The sequence below is a fragment of the Chinchilla lanigera genome, unplaced genomic scaffold (genome assembly GCF_000276665.1).
Source record: "Chinchilla lanigera isolate Chin_1 unplaced genomic scaffold, ChiLan1.0 scaffold00039, whole genome shotgun sequence".
NCBI lineage: Eukaryota > Metazoa > Chordata > Mammalia > Rodentia > Chinchillidae > Chinchilla > Chinchilla lanigera.
In genome coordinates, this window is record NW_004955440.1 from 17,112,917 (window position 1) to 17,128,263 (window position 15,347).

Below are 15,347 nucleotides of genomic sequence, written 5' to 3' on the forward strand. Positions count from 1 at the left end.
ATGATGGAACGAAAGAAAACTGCTTTTCTTTGGTACTGGGGGCTGAACAAGCCAGGACCTTCGCCGTGAGCTCCATCTCTAGCCCTGTACTATTGAGACAGGGTCCCACTGAGTTGCTAAGTTTCCCAGGCTGGGTTTGAACCCGTGATATTCCTCCTACCTGACCTCTCACAGTGCTGGGATTACAGGTGTGCGCTGCTATTCCCAGCAGAAAATCGCTTTTGAAGTGCAAAATTAATGAAGCTGTAGCAAGTGCGACCTATTGCGAGTCTGGACGGTCAGAGAGGCGGGGGACACACGGCCGCCCGGCGACGCCCACGCGGGGGTTCTGAGTGTTCACCGACAGCCCGTGTTACCTGACTCTGAAGCTTCTGTCCTCGCTTGGCTCTTAAGAGATCGGGAGTGTCAGGCACCGAGGTGAAGATGGACTTCTGCTTCTTGCCTGCAGCTCTGTACACCAGCTAGACACAGAGCAAGTCACAGCTATCAGTTCCTTCACCAGCACGGTGCGTTCTCCGAAGACGGCCTCACTGCTAATCCGTAAAAATGGCAGGGGCCCTTCTACTACAGTTTTTTCCTAATAAACCAGTCCCGTATTATCGCTTACTCCCTGAATCTGTTTTAAAATAAGAGGCGTTCCAATCCCCAAGGAACCTACTGGCTAGGACAGGGGATTAGATCACTTCACAACTGCAGTAAATCAGGAGCCTCCGTGCCGCGGGGCAGATGAATACGAATCTGAGTAGTCTGGAATTTACTGGAGTGAGCAGCAGAGCCGGGAGACACACGAGGCTTTTCAAATGTTACGACCAGGATTAGCATTTTTGATAGCAAGAATTTAGAGAGAAATCTCGGAAATAATTTGTATTTGGAGCCCACTGTAGTGGGAGACACAAGGGCTTTGTAATCTATAAAATCATGTAAAACTTCGCAGCAGTCCGAGCCAAAGGGAGGGCAAGTACCCACCTCCACAGCCTTGCGAAAGGGGAAAAAATAAGTAAACTGAGCCCGACTTTGGTGCACCGACTGGCTCACCCGCTACGGCCCTTCTGCAGCTCCTGGCAGGAGGGAATCTCCCTGCTACAGTTGCCTGCAAGCTGATCACTGAGACATTTACCAAGAATCTTTCTGAATGACTCAGTTTGTTCTGATCAACTTGGTTTACTGAAGTAATAAGCCAAGCGTGCTTACCTCACTCAGATGGGTCTTCAGCTCCTGCACTTTCCTGTATTCTGGAGTGTCAAGCACCACTTTGTATTTGTCTCGCATCTTCCTCGCGTTGTCAGTGTACAGGTAATTAGACTTTTAAAAGAGCAGAAATATAAGTTTACTTAAGATTGAAGGGATTGCGCGTCATTCTGTCTTTCACACGGCTGGCCTGCGCGCGCTGAGCAGCCCCGCCATGGATCCTGGGTACTTCTGTCTAGGTAGAATCAAAGACAATTGACACTTAACTGACCTCACCGAGACACAAATCATCTTAAGTAGGCCAAGACTTGCCCAAGTGCTTGAGAGAAAGTTTCTCCTTAAAAGTGACTGCAGACTAAGAGTCTCTCTGCCCAGCCCCAGGAGGCTGGCGATGGGGTACATGGGGCAGTGCCCCGTGGTGAGGTGCTGCAGAGGTGTGTACCCACCCAGAGCTTCTTCAGGTGCCGGGAACGGACCATGTCGGGGGTGTCGTACAGGAAGCAGCCAAGTCCCTTCAAGATCTGCAAGTCCTCTTTGTATTTGATCTGCACAGCGAACCCCAAGAGACAGGTGGTCATCAGCAAACGTAAGTCAGGAACAGAGCAGCAGCCATTCTTTTCTGAGGTGCAGCCCCCCCACCTCCATGGTTTTGCTTCCTATAGTTTTCAATTATCTACTGTCAGTGGTGGTCTGAAATTAACTGGAAACTTTGAGAAATAAATGACTCACATGTTTTAAATCATTTTAATATATTTGTATAATAGTTCCATTTTATTATTAGTTATTGTTTCTAATTTCTTACTGTGTCTAGTTTATAAACTAAATTTTATCCTAGGTGTGTGTGGAGGAGAAACCATAGTACACTAGGGTTTGATACTATGTTTGGTTTCAGACAGTCACTAGAGGCCTGGGAAGGCGCCCCGCAGACGGAGGATATCAGGTGTCTTTCACCTTGCTTCCACCTGTGCTCCGCCCTCTGCACTTGGTTTGCCTGCGTTCATATAGATCACAGGTTTTTTAAACTGACGTCGCTAGTCCTGAGCTGCGTTATTTTATTCTTATATTGATGGAGGGAAAGCACAGAGTTCATAGACTGGTCTTTTAGGAGAATCTTTTTAAATGGCCAGGGGGAAATTGCTGAAGGGATGGGAGTAGCATGTGAGGGAGGAGGAAGGTACAGCGAGTGAGGGAGACGCAGGCCCTGAGGGAGGAACCGGTAACGACTCAGTGTTGAGCGCAGACCGGTGGTCTCTGCGTGCTCAGGGATGGGGGCAATTCTGGCATTTCCTCGGTGTCCTCTCACCACTGATCCACAGCGGGAGAACTGCGGATCTCCGCTTCCACTGCACCGCATTTCCTCGCTAAGCCGTACGCTTACATTAGAAGCACTCAACGAAAAGGCTGTTCAAGGACCTCTCCTTGTTTTAGATGCCGAAAGCAAGCCTTCCCCTGGGCAAGTCTCCTCCTGAAAGAGCTCTGTGAGGTACTTACGTCGCTGGTGATGTCTCCCACATAGCGGCAGTGCAACACTTGGGGTGTGTACGGCAGGGAGATCATGTGGCCCTGCATCTTGAAGAAGTCCGATTTGTAGATCAACTAGAAGAGAGGGAAAACCCCCAGAAACACATGTGTTACAGACTCAGTGGCTGGCGCTCCAAATGGTTGTCCCTGCTCCTGAGAAAATACGCACTTCACTGACGGCCTCCTGAGTCTTCTTGACTTGGCGGATTTCAGGCGTGTCAGGAGTGGTGTGGATCTTGTCTTTCAGTTTGTGGTACAGTTCTCGGTACAGTCGCTACATTGAGGGAAAAACCATTTCTGTGCTTAGTGTAGGGTCATGAGGCACCTGCTGGCTAATCATCAAATGTCTTACATGAAAGGGAGGAGCGTAATTATCGGAATATAGAAAGTAATTGAGACAAAAAGAGGAAAACACACTTGTTTCATTGAGGGGAAGAATTCCGAGCACAAAATTTTCTACATTCTATCACGTGGTTGTACAGTAAGATCAGATGTACAAACTGATACTTGATGTGGAAAACCAGGGTTCTGGGCCAGACTAAAATGTACCTTTATTAAAGCTTCTTAATACAAATATCAAAAAAGGAATTATTTCTTTAGAAAAAGTTTGGTTTATCGTCCATGGAACGGAGTGTCTGAGATGACGTTACCAAACTCCGAAAACACTTCCAAGGGACACCTGTATCAAAGCAGGGACCATGGGGGACCCTCTTACTCCTTGCTGATGTGTAAGCTTGTGGCTGAAATGCAACACATTCTTCTTAATGCACTTCAAACCAAGCCATGGTCTTTGAAGCTCAGTTATTTTTCCCCAAGAGAATCAGCGCTCACCCACCTCACTAGTAACGTTGTTGACTCTCCGCACGTGGACAAATGGAACGTCCTTGGGCCCGAGTGTGTACCCGTTTGCCTTTATGTGTTCATAGACTTCTTTGTACTTGAACTGCAAAATCGAGGTCAGCATGAGATCAGTGATGGGTACACGCAGATCAAAATTACATTTCTCAAGTGGAAAAGAGATGTCATCTTTACTTGAAAATTGCTAAGTATTAAGAGCCATTGACAAAATTTTAATTGTATTCCAAATCTTGAAAATTATTTGTTGAATGATGAAGCTAGGTCCACAAAAGAGTAAAATTCAACCTCGCTAAGTGAGGCCTGCATGAAGACACAGAACAAAACAAAGAGCCTTGTATTTTTAGCCTCAGTATGACTAGGAAGTTAGAAATAAGAAAAGATTTTTAAGATTGGTGAATGATTTTTCAAACAAATTTTTAAATAGTATGTTAGATTCTCAAATTTGTAACTGTCTACCTTGAGGTCACATTACTGGACCACCCGCTGTGGGCCCCTTTGTGGTCAGCAGGGTCCATTCCTAAGACGCTGGAGACTACCATGGAAGGGGGTCTTGGTCTGCAGCCAGAGTCACTGGCACTGCCAGGATTCCTCCAGGCCTTGCCTGTGGGGCGCACGAGGCAAGTCCCAAGGTGGTATTTTGAAAAATGAGGAAGGGTGGTGTCAGCGCCAGCACCTGGGAAAGCCGGAGGTCTGACAGCCTGTTTACCCCCACCTTCCTCTGAACAGGGCACAGAAGATAAACAGTGAGGTAAGCATCAGTCTAGCAGCTAGGCAAGAGTCCTTCTTTTCAAAGGGACACAGACTGGCACTGTATCTTCTGCACTGACCATTCGTGTACATGCAAGGTTGCATTTGCAGTACATGGCTTGGGATGGCTCAGGAAGCTTCTGTGCCAAGTCCGCTAGAGGTCCAGGCATTCTGACAGCTGTGGACCCCGGGCCAGGCCTCCCAAGAACATCCTGTTCGAACCAATGAGCTGCCCTGGCACTGTAGCAGTGCTGAAGCAGCTAATTCCACAGAGTCTCCGGAGAAGATGCGCCTCCCCCGCCACACCATCATCATTTGATATGGAACTTCAGGATGTGATTTGAGGATGAGAATAGGCTGAGAGTTAATGTAAGTCCCCCACCCCCACTTCTGACCCCAGCTGACCCAGAACGAGAGCACTCACATAGCTACTCATGTACCGGGTGTCCTTGGTGTGCTTGAAGTGAGGCGTATCAACCGGAAGCCGGTACCCAGTGGGCAGGAAGCGCAGGCCAGCTTTGTACAGATTCTGCCAGAACGGAGAAGAGCAGGTTAAAGGACACTGGACGTCGGATGACCCGCCCCAGTGACATCACATCCGGCTCATGTTAGAGTTCTGCTCAGACTTAATGCTCTCCTGCTCTGTGCTGACTTCAGGAAGAGCTTAAACAGTTCTGAGAGTCAGGAGGTGAGGCGGGTAACGGACAACCTACCCAGGAAAAAGAGAACAGTGAGTGAAATGGGCTATAGAAAGCAATCCTGCGCTTCCAGGTGTGCTCAGCTGGCTGCGGGGCCTCCAGCAAGGATTTGGGGAATGCAAAGAAGACAGGCAGCCTGGTGCCATCTCTACCCGAGTCCTACTCGCAGGCGACACTCGAAGCATCGCCACGCCCTGAGACCGGCATCCCCCGTGACACCGCGTCAGGCTGTGAGGAGGTTCAGCGCACGTACTCACGGCAAAAGGATCATGTGGGGGGTTCTGCCTGTGACCTTAAATACTCTGGCTCTCGCGGGAGCTGTAGGGTCAGCAACAGTGTTTGAAATTCAAACCCAAGACACTCATAATATTCAATATGGGAAGTACAAGGAAACATCGAGACCAAACATGCCCCTAAGGTGCACAGCAGGGGGAGATTAAACATGCGGGTGCAGCCCGAGTTCCTTCTCTTCTAAGTTCCAACTGCAATTTCTACCTTCGTCTCTTACTGTTAATTGCCTTTATAAATAAGTCCCTTATCTTTGTCATACCGCTATCAAGATTTCTGAGAGCAGAGGTAGCATACTGGCCCTCTGCTTTGAGCTTTGTAAGTATTGCTTTCTTTAGAAGCCTATTTCTTTCTGTGGTTGTGTGTTTGACTGCTTGGCACGAGAATCCCGCCAGCCAAGACAGAGACAGGCTCTGCTCTGTTCTCGTTTTTCCAGCCCATTGAGTGGAGCAGCATTTACATTCCACAAGTCAGGCGAGAGGCTGTCCACGCTGAAGCTGCTGCTGTAGGAGCCAGGGGCCCGGGCCTCTGCTGGGTGCTCGAGGCCCTGCTCACCTCACTCTGGAGCTTGTACGCGTGAGTAGCTCGGTCCAGATCCACGGTTTTGGTGGTCGGTGCCACTTTGCCTCTGACACTGTGCACGTAGTCATAGTGGTAAACCGCCTGGGTGCAGACAGAAGCAGGGTAAGTAGACTCAGGATGTGGAGGACTGTTTGAAGCAAAGTAAATGCAAACCCAAGTCCTGAGAGAGAGAGAGAGAGAGAGAGAGAGAGAGAGAGAGAGAGAGAGAGAGGGAGAGAGAGAGAGAGAGGGAGAGAGAGCCAGCCAGCCAGCCTGCTGCTTCCCCTTGTCTAGGAAACTGATGCGTTACTGTGTCTCATCCAACAAGATCAGAGCCAACCTGTGGACCCACACCGAGAGGCGGGAGAGACAGCTCAGGCAGAAAGAATAGGAAGCCTGGCATTTCACCTCTAGAAGCTCCAAAATGACAGCGCTCCACCTTCAACTCACTGTGAATTTACTTTTTTTTTGTCTTTTTGAGACAGGGTCTCGCTATGCAGTTCAGGCTGGCCTTGAGCTCACTTTGTAGCCCAGGCTGGTCTCGAACTTACAATAATCCTCCTGCCTCAGCCTCCTGAGTGCTGGGATTACAGGCGTGTGTCAGCACACCCAGCTTGTGAATTTACACATGAAGACGCTAGGGCTGAGGATGCCGTGCTTTCACAAGCCTTGGATGATGTGCGGTAGAAGCAGGACTCCAACCCACAACTCTATCATTCTACCATAGTCGGCTCTATTAATTAGAAGGCCTGGACAGGAAAGTGTGAAATGTTGCTCATAACAGAAGCGTACAGAGGGCAACTTTGGGAGCTGTGAACAAAGTGTTTCATAGGTTCAGCTCACTTAGCTCTACCCCAGTGCACTACTTGACACTCTGATTTCAGGAGGCAGCTTTCTAGGTACTTTCTAAGGCACGGACTCTGGTTTCCCAGCCAGAGAAGCTGGCCGGGCGCAGGCTCCAGCCTCTCTACTGCAGCTCCCACTGTAACTTCCGCAGGGGGCACGCACATCGCTCAGCTGCTTCCCGCTTCGGACGGCCTGCACATAGACCGGCGTGTCGGTGACCAGCTTGTAGTCGTTCCTCGTTTTCATCACATGCGCTTTGTACTTGATCTGCCAAGAAGAATTGAACACGCCTGTGTTGGTTCATTTATTAAATTCTAGAGACTGCTGATTTTCACGGAGGGCTTGGTAGCTTTTAACTCGTGAGATTTGTATTCACTAGCACTTTTTCAGCAGACAAGGATGTATTTGAATTTTATGGCAGTGTAATCAATGCTTACAGTCATTTGGGGCTTCTAGAGTTTTCTAGGAGGCTTGACAGCTGCTATTCTAGGAAAGTTTTAAGCTTTCTTCCTGAAATTCTCATTGCAGTATCACTTTGCCTGGAATTTTTGCTCTTTATAAGTAGATCAAATAGATCTTACATGTAATCCATGAAGTCCAAGCAGATGAGAATTTGCTTCCTTCTTTTGTTCTTTGGCTGGCCCAGGGCCTCACACATGCTAGATAAGCACTCTGCCAGTAAGCTGCATCCCCAGCCCTGACATGTTCTTATGCTGAAAGTTATGTGTGCCCTGATACAGCCAAACTGCTTCAGCAAGTGGGGAGAAGAGCCCGTGGTTCCTTTCACAGCAGAGGCCAGTGGCCCAGTGGGCCACACTGTTCACAGGGACGTCCTGTGCGTTGTCAAGAGATGGCTCCTCTGTTCCTAGCGCCTTTCTCCAGCTAGGCCATCGTCAACACGGCCTAATCCACAGCCGGTACGCCGCAGTGCTCCTGTATTACACACTCACTTCTTGACCCCAGAATACATAGAAATGGAAATACACCACACAGACCAACACACCACAAGGAAACTCACATCGTTGCGGAGGTCATAAGCATGCTTGGCATGGAGAATTTCCGGAGTGTCCCACACATAGCAACCGATGCCTTTCAGCCAGGTAAGGTCGTCCTTGTACACAATCTAGAGGGTTTCGATAAGTGCAAGGGGGGAAGAAAACCTGACCTTATTTTCAACACTAAAAGCCACAGGCACACCCTGGACCCCGATGACGTTGGGGAGGAAGAAGCAAAAGGCACTGTATGACGAGACTGAGGATCCCACAGAAACACAGGGCACCCAGCATCCTGCTTCCAGTGATAGCGCCACAATATGTCAGGCCCATGGGCAGAGGGGAAATCCAGAGCAAAAAGGCGGGGGTAAACATGCAGGTGCTGTTTCTCCTCAGGGTGGGTGAGTGGGGTGGCGCAGGGGTTGGCGCGGGGCTGGCTCCTAAGCAACCAGTGGGCTTACGTCGCTGATCTGATCCGTGACTTTCCTGACGTGACTGTTGACTTGTAAGTCAGGGTGGCAAATCCAGTCGTGGAGGTGCAGGCGGTAATCAATCTCGCTGACTTTCTTCTGAGTGTCCTTGGCAGTAACCATCTCTACCATGTCAGGCACAGTGTGGATTTTCATCTTGTTCTTCTCATAAACTGATCTGTACAGGCGCTGTGAAGTGAAAGTTACGTGCCGGCTAGAAGGAAAACTGCGAAGCCATTAAGGAACACCTGCCTTCTTGCCATTGCAGAGCGGTCAGGGTAAGCAGCCCACAACTAGCTTCTGGGGCAGGGTGGGCTGGAATTCTCTGATACCTTGTACGGATTAATACCAGGAGTGGGGGTGGGGGGAGAGAGAGAGATGAGGAGAGAGAGAGAGAAAATGAGAGCAAGATGGAGAAAGAGAGAGGGAGGAACAGAGGGAGAGAGACTTAGCTCTTAGTATGTCACAGTCAGGGCCACTTGCACGATCTAACGGAAACTGCTCTGACTGACCGCATGTGGCCATTTTTCCTGACTGCAAATTCGAAGCCAGGCCTTTGGGTCACTCACATCAATGTTAAACTTGCCCACTCGGAGGCACCGCGCTGTGTTCGGGTCATCTTCAACGCTTCTTGGTAAGGTATAGAGAGCTTTGAACTTCTCATATTCTTCTCGGTACTTGATCTGTTAAAAAAAAGTAGAAAAGTTGAAGCACAGTAATGGGGAATAATGGATTTTTTGTGGGGGGGGGGTCTTTTTGAGACAGGGTCTCGATATGGAGTTCAGACTGGCCTTGAGCTCACTTTGTAGCCCAGGCTGGTCTCGAACTCCTGCCTCAGCCTCCCGAGTGCTGGGATTACAGGCGTGCGCCACCACGCCCGACTGGACTTATTTTGTTAACAGAGAATGAGATTTAACGGCAAGGACCTGACTCCAAGGCCCGGCTGATTTGGGGGCGCCACCTTCCTGAGCGCACGTCCTCATCTGTGTAGAGACCTGGTACTAGCACCCGCCACCACCGCGGTCAGGCTCCAGCCCGGCTGTGTGGAGAGCTCTCAAACTGTGCAGCACTATTCAATTTTAGTTTTTATTTTTAAAACATTTATACCTGTAGTAGTACTTTTGCTACTATTATAACCAATCCATTTTTAGGTGTTTTGTTTTGTTTTGCTTTTTTTGTTTGTTTGTTTTTTGTTTTTTTTTTTTGAGACAGGGTTTCACTATGCAGTTCAGGCTGGCCTTGAAATCAATTTGTAGCCCAGGCTGGTCTCGAACTCACAGTGATCCTCCTGCCTCAGCCTCCTAAGTGTTAGGATTATAAGCCTGTACCGTCACACCTGGCCAATCAATTCATTTTTAAGATTATGTGATTTTTCCTCTATTTATTTTTTATGTTTTGCAGAGCTGTGGATTAAACATAGGGCCTTGTACATGCTAGACAAATGCTCTACCACTGAGATACATTTCCAGCTAAAAATTGTAGTTTTAAAATAATCTGTTTTCTGATAATGGCTTTGTTTTTCTTACTACCATAAGTGAAAAATTAAAACTGTATTCAGGAATCTCTTTGTTTTAAATAACTGGAAAACAAGGCTTACAAAACACAAGCTTTAAATTTTAGTTTCCACAGGGTCTTCAGGAAACAGAGCAATCAACCTGCAGGAAAACTTTTTTGTTCGTTTGTTTGTTTTGGTCTTTTTGAGACAAGGTCGCGCTGTGCAGTTCAGGCTGGCCTTGAGCTCACTTTGTAGCCCAGGCTGGTCTCAAACTCACAAGGATCCTCCTGCCTCAGCCTCGGAGTGCTGGGATTACAGGCATGTGCCACCACGCCCGGAAGGAAAATTTTAATTTTTAACTCATGCTGCCTATTAATGCATGGGTTAGATGATAGCAATTTCCTAGTACTTGGTAATAAAACTCTCAGAACCAAGGGAGGAAAAAGAGTGAAGGAGAATTTGTGAAAAGAGGGAGAGGGGGTAATTTGTATCAGAATTTCAGCAAAGCCCTACCGTAACTAGAGATGAACAAAAATTTCCACCATCATTTTCTGGAGCAGAAAATCCCAGCTTCTTATATCTAAGCTATTCCTCCACTAACAAGAAGTATTCACAGAACTCTTTGTTAAAATTTTTTTAGAAGCTTGCCCTCTGCACATCCTGCCTTGGTCCGTAAACAGTGTGTCAAGAACCCTGCCTTTGTAACTCTTTCTTTAATGACTAAAGTCCCTGCCCTGGGGTTTGTAACTTTACCTAAAAAAGTCCTCTTCCCAGATGAAAAGTCTACCCCTCTGGCCTGCTCCATTTATTGTGGATGCTATGGTAACTAATTATCATATCCACCGGTTTACTTTTGCACCAAAGCCCACACAATTCTATTGAAAGGAGCCTGTTTTGTATGGTACACTATGTCTTCTTCCTCTCCTCACTTGTAGCTGAAACAGAATTCACCCACGTCCTCCGCAGACGGGCAGCCCGCAAGGTCAGCCTGTAGGCCTCCTGCCAGTGTCCGTGACCCCCTGCACGGCAGAGCCCGAGAGACAGCACAGACCGCGCTGACCGAGCATCTGGAATTACTTGCTGGGGACCCCACGGGGTGCTGGGGTGCTGCTGGGCCTCTGCAGAAGCCTGAGAGGTGCTTGGAGTGCGGGCGGGGGAGGGGAAAGGACACCGTGACTCACTTGGCTGGGCAGATACTTCTGGCTCTTGGCATGTGTCAGGGACAAGGTGGTGGTCGGCAGAATGTAGCTGGTGGCTTTCACTTTATCCCAGGCCTCCTTGTACAGGTTCTGGAAGGGTTAAAAATCGTGTGAATATGGAACAAGGCACTCTGGACGGCTCCAGAGTAGCAGGTTCTCCTCTACTTCCGTCCTCAGACGATCCTTGCCAACGTCCAGGACTCCTTTCCAACCGGAGCTTTATTTAATTGTACATGTGAGAATTTTATGAGCTAAAGTAAGATCCATTAAAAAACTAGAAAAATCTTTGGGGACGAAGCGCATGTTCCTATTTGTTCTTCTGTTGTATCTGAAGGGCAGCCGGTGGCTCAGACACAGGAGGGAGAAACTCACGCTGCTATAAAGACTCTTGAGATTCTTGGTTCTGTCGTAATCCGCGGTTTCTAGTACTGTGGTGTACTTGTCCTTAATCTGATGGTAATTTTCTTTGTATTTCACCTACAGACAGAAAAACAAAAGGCTTGTTCACCTCTGTTATTAAAAGTACATAAAGACAAGGAATGGCTTGCCTCTGAAAGAGGGGGACGAGGAAGACACACACACCTCGCTGGCGTTAATGCCACTCTGAAGAGCGGTCACGTAAACCGGTGTATCTGTGACCAGGTTATAGTTCTGCAGATTTTCTTTGCCTGCGGCCGTGTATTGGATCTGTGAAGAAAAAGGCCATGAGAAGTGATAAAATACTGTCATCAGCTTTAAACATCTGCGCCAGTTTGGATGTGCCTTTACTTATTTACGGGTTTCTGCTTTTCCCTTTACGGGTTCACTTATTTATGGGGTGCTGCTGAGAAGCAGGCTGCCACCCTGTGGCCCTAAAGACTTCGCGTGGTGCCGAAACGCACAGCTCTGGACCAAGAGAGGAGTGGGGATCTCCGCCAGGAAACCCTCTTCATTTTGTTGCCTTCTGCATGCCGTCTCTCCACCCCTGACAGCAGCCCCTTAGTTGGGATAATCAACTAGACCCATCCATCAAAGCTCACGTGTATGCTGGGATGTTTCAGGATTTCTTTTTTCCTTCAAAATACACTGTAGCCCAAGAATGCTTTTGCGTCCTGCTCCCTCCAAGTTCACTTGGTCAAGGTACAAACGCTTGAGGCTATGCAACACCTCCCAGGCAACTTGCTGTTATAAATTACACAGCCTTTAGGCACTGGAGACACTCACGCTGAACTGGGCCTTTAACTAGGTTCCGAGGGCGGGTGTGTGTGTGTGTGTGTGTGTGTGTGTGTGTGTGTGTGTGTGGTTCCTTTAAATCACACATTGTTTTGGAAGTACTTGGTTAGAGCTTCTCGCTCAAGCACGCACCCAACTTGCCCAGCAGCCCACTGACACCACCGTGGGTGTTGAGGGCCTGGGAAATCCAGTCTTTCCAGGAAAACCGACTCACCTGACTCTGGAGGTCGTACGATTTCTTGGCATGGAGGATCTGGGGTGTGTCCCAGACGTAGCACCCGATGCCTCTCAGCCAGTTCAAGTCATCTTTATACACATTCTGCAAGAGACAGAGAACAGTGAGCAGTGACGGGCAGTCTAAGTTCACAGAGCTCTGAGCCTTTCATAATTTCCCGTGGGTCCTTGGCTGGGCTTCATGCTGAGAGGGCACGTGTGGGCCTCTCGCGCTCTGGAAGGGCTGCACTTCCCTGGCCTAAAAAGCTGGGAGGGCAGCGAGGCCTGGGTCCTACCAGTGCTGAACAGATTAAACATTTAACATAAGTGTCCAAAGGCTCCAAGGAAATTCCTAAACCGAGAATGGTTCCTTGTGCCACTTTATTTAGAAAGTAGCTGGGCATGCAACCCTAGGCACAACGGCGCATGAGGGCTCGAGGCAGGAAGCGCACAAAGGCAGCGTACATCGCTTAAGATCTCCTGGGCGTTCCGCGCGAGCAGGAACTTGGGCTCTTCCGGGAGAGACGTCCACTGGTGGAAGTAGTGTCGGTACTCCAGGTCGCTGAGGATGTACTGGCACCTTTTGGCCAGCACGTGGTTCAGCATGTCATTGGGGATGTGAACGTTCGCCTTCGTGTCCTCATAGTGTTTTCTGTAGTTCAACTGAAGAACGATGTTTTTTAAAAAACAAAATTTAGATAATCAAAACTTAAACAATTCAAATCAATCTCTGTTGAGTCTTACTTCCAATATAGATCAGTACCTCTAAAATGCACCGACGCTAAAAAGTTTTTGTCGTATCCTTCTTTTTAAGTTTCTCATCCTTCTACAATCCAAGGCCGGCAGTGACCTTGTTGGTTTCTCCTTTTGCGTCGTGGGGCCCTCATGACGCATTTGGTGGTGGAGGGGGAGCAGAACCCAGGAAACCCCCAGCCACCAAGGGTTCAAACGAGGGGCAAATCTCAAGAATAAGTCGTTCTGAGCCTAACGAGGAGGCCCGTGGTAATCCCAGCACTCAGGAGGCTGAGGCGGGCGACCGGCCACAAGTTCAGGGCCGGCCTGACCTATGTAGTGAGAGCTCCTCTCAAAAAGAAAAGAATAACTCTTCACCCCCAACTCGTTCTGAGACACAGGACCGGCTATAAACAGGCAAACGCGGAGCACGCTGCAGCGCACGCACTTACCGCACTCCTCATCTGCTGGAAGTCCCGGCAGTGAAGCACAGCAGGAAACTCGCTGATCTCTTTCCCAGCCAGGTAGTGGCCCTTCTGCTTCTCATAGGTCTCTTTGTATTTCAGCTGTGAGGCAGATGCCACGTCGAGAATTAGCGGAGTTTTCTAGTCAGTCCTTTCCTCCCCCCAGAGACCCCCAAGCCTAGGGAGGAAAAGCCCGTGCTGACCTCGCTGTTCACCAGGTCGGCGTGCTTGGCTCCAACAATGGGAATGTACCGCTCGTCCAGGGTGTAGCCATAGGCCTTGGTTCCCTCCCAGGCCCGCTTATACAGTATCTGGAACAAAGGAGTCCGTGCCAGGAAAAGTTTGCGTTCAACTAGTACTTTCAGATACTGCTAAAACCACTATCAAAATTAAAGTCAAACATTCATGTTCAAAGTAGGGCTTGAGACCTCTCTTTGTAGCCATCCGCCCGCCTCGCTAGAGCAGGGCAGCCGTGTGGTTCACTGCGATGGAGCCTACAGACGCTCAGGCGTTTCCCTGCAGCGAGAACTGTATTTGCAGTTCTAGTAAAAGTGATGGGAGATGTGCACAGGGAGAGAATCACCCATGCTGTCCAGTGGCTGCGCGCTGCCCCTCCAAACAAGCCAAACTGAACGTTAGAAAGCAAGTCTTCCCTGTGTGCTGCAGCCGCCCGTGCGCGACTGCTGGGGAGAAACAAGCGTTTCCCCCTTCGGTCGTCGCTCCCAATTCTACATGCTCCAGAGCTTTCAGAGCACGCGCAGCACTGTTATCTGTTCGCGTCTGTTCCTGTCACCCGTTTGAGCTCCCACAGAGTTCATCTCATGTAGCTTTAGCCCCTGGGTCCCCGCTACAGTCCTGGCACACCGCAGGAGCTCCAAAAGTCCAGCTGAGCACATACTACTCACGCTGGATGACATGCCAGCTGTGGCAGACGAGACGAAATGCAATTAAAACAATCGATTGCTCTTTTGCTCACTGTTCAGCTGTCCCCCAAATCAGTCAAGAGCATGAATACTAACAAGAGCTCAATCTAGGAACTAGGATGGCACTACGTAAACTGGGACTCACAGTGCTGTAGAGCTTTTCCATGTCCTTGGAGTGGGAAATATACGGTGTATCAGGAGAAAATGTGTATTTGCCTTTGGCTTTATTAAATGTTTCTTTATATTTTACCTAAGAAGAGAAAAGAATACAAAATTTTGATTACTATAAATATATATTTAAATTTTTATATAATCTACCTAACAACATAATCATTAGTCTACATTTAGAGATTAAAACTAACCAATTGGTTGAATTTCAGTCCATTTTAACTATTATAAAAGGATATTTTGGAAAAGAATATAGATATCTAAAAGCGGGTACACCACCTACTATTATCTTTTAAGACCCCCACTCCTAGGTTATCTTATAATTTACCCCATCCCAATTTTTACAAGCAGTTATCTAGAGATGAGCTAATCCATTCAATGATAGACAGTCATTTCTCAGTCTGTGTATTTCTGCATACACAAAACAAACTCACATCACTTTGATTGACTGCATTAATCTTGGCCAACACAATCTCTGGAGGATCCACCACACTTGTAAAATTGGGATAGTTGTCAAGAGCAGCTTTCTTGTATTTTATCTGCAAAGAAATAGAGACAGTTATGGCAGCTCTGTCCCCACAGGGTCCCCAGCCCTGCGTGCAGGTAAGGAGGTAGGCACTGGGTTCAGAGAGAACAGACTCTGCACACCTGATTCACCATCTGCTGGTTCTTCGTGACCCTCACATGGTCCACAGAGTCCAAGGGGATCCAGCCGATGCCTCGGAGCCACTCCAGGTCAGCTTTGTAGATATTCTGAAACAGGGCAGAGACG

At 48.5% G+C, this 15,347-nt stretch overlaps 1 protein-coding gene across 1 annotated transcript in view; it reads right to left on the minus strand.

Moving 5' to 3' along the window:
* Positions 1–15,347, minus strand: part of Neb (nebulin) — a 199,256-nt gene that overhangs the window by 52,614 nt on the left and 131,295 nt on the right. The window contains exons 95-116 of the mRNA XM_013517490.1: positions 15,224–15,328; positions 15,010–15,114; positions 14,553–14,657; positions 13,688–13,795; positions 13,473–13,586; positions 12,754–12,951; positions 12,290–12,394; positions 11,446–11,550; positions 11,236–11,340; positions 10,846–10,953; positions 8,739–8,852; positions 8,161–8,358; positions 7,726–7,830; positions 6,870–6,974; positions 5,856–5,963; positions 4,739–4,843; positions 3,545–3,652; positions 2,879–2,983; positions 2,680–2,784; positions 1,635–1,733; positions 1,192–1,302; positions 357–461 (exon numbers count right to left, since the gene is read on the minus strand). Coding sequence (XP_013372944.1) covers positions 357–461; positions 1,192–1,302; positions 1,635–1,733; positions 2,680–2,784; positions 2,879–2,983; positions 3,545–3,652; positions 4,739–4,843; positions 5,856–5,963; positions 6,870–6,974; positions 7,726–7,830; positions 8,161–8,358; positions 8,739–8,852; positions 10,846–10,953; positions 11,236–11,340; positions 11,446–11,550; positions 12,290–12,394; positions 12,754–12,951; positions 13,473–13,586; positions 13,688–13,795; positions 14,553–14,657; positions 15,010–15,114; positions 15,224–15,328 — 2,526 coding nt within the window. The remainder of the gene's footprint in view (positions 1–356; positions 462–1,191; positions 1,303–1,634; positions 1,734–2,679; positions 2,785–2,878; positions 2,984–3,544; positions 3,653–4,738; positions 4,844–5,855; positions 5,964–6,869; positions 6,975–7,725; positions 7,831–8,160; positions 8,359–8,738; positions 8,853–10,845; positions 10,954–11,235; positions 11,341–11,445; positions 11,551–12,289; positions 12,395–12,753; positions 12,952–13,472; positions 13,587–13,687; positions 13,796–14,552; positions 14,658–15,009; positions 15,115–15,223; positions 15,329–15,347) is intronic.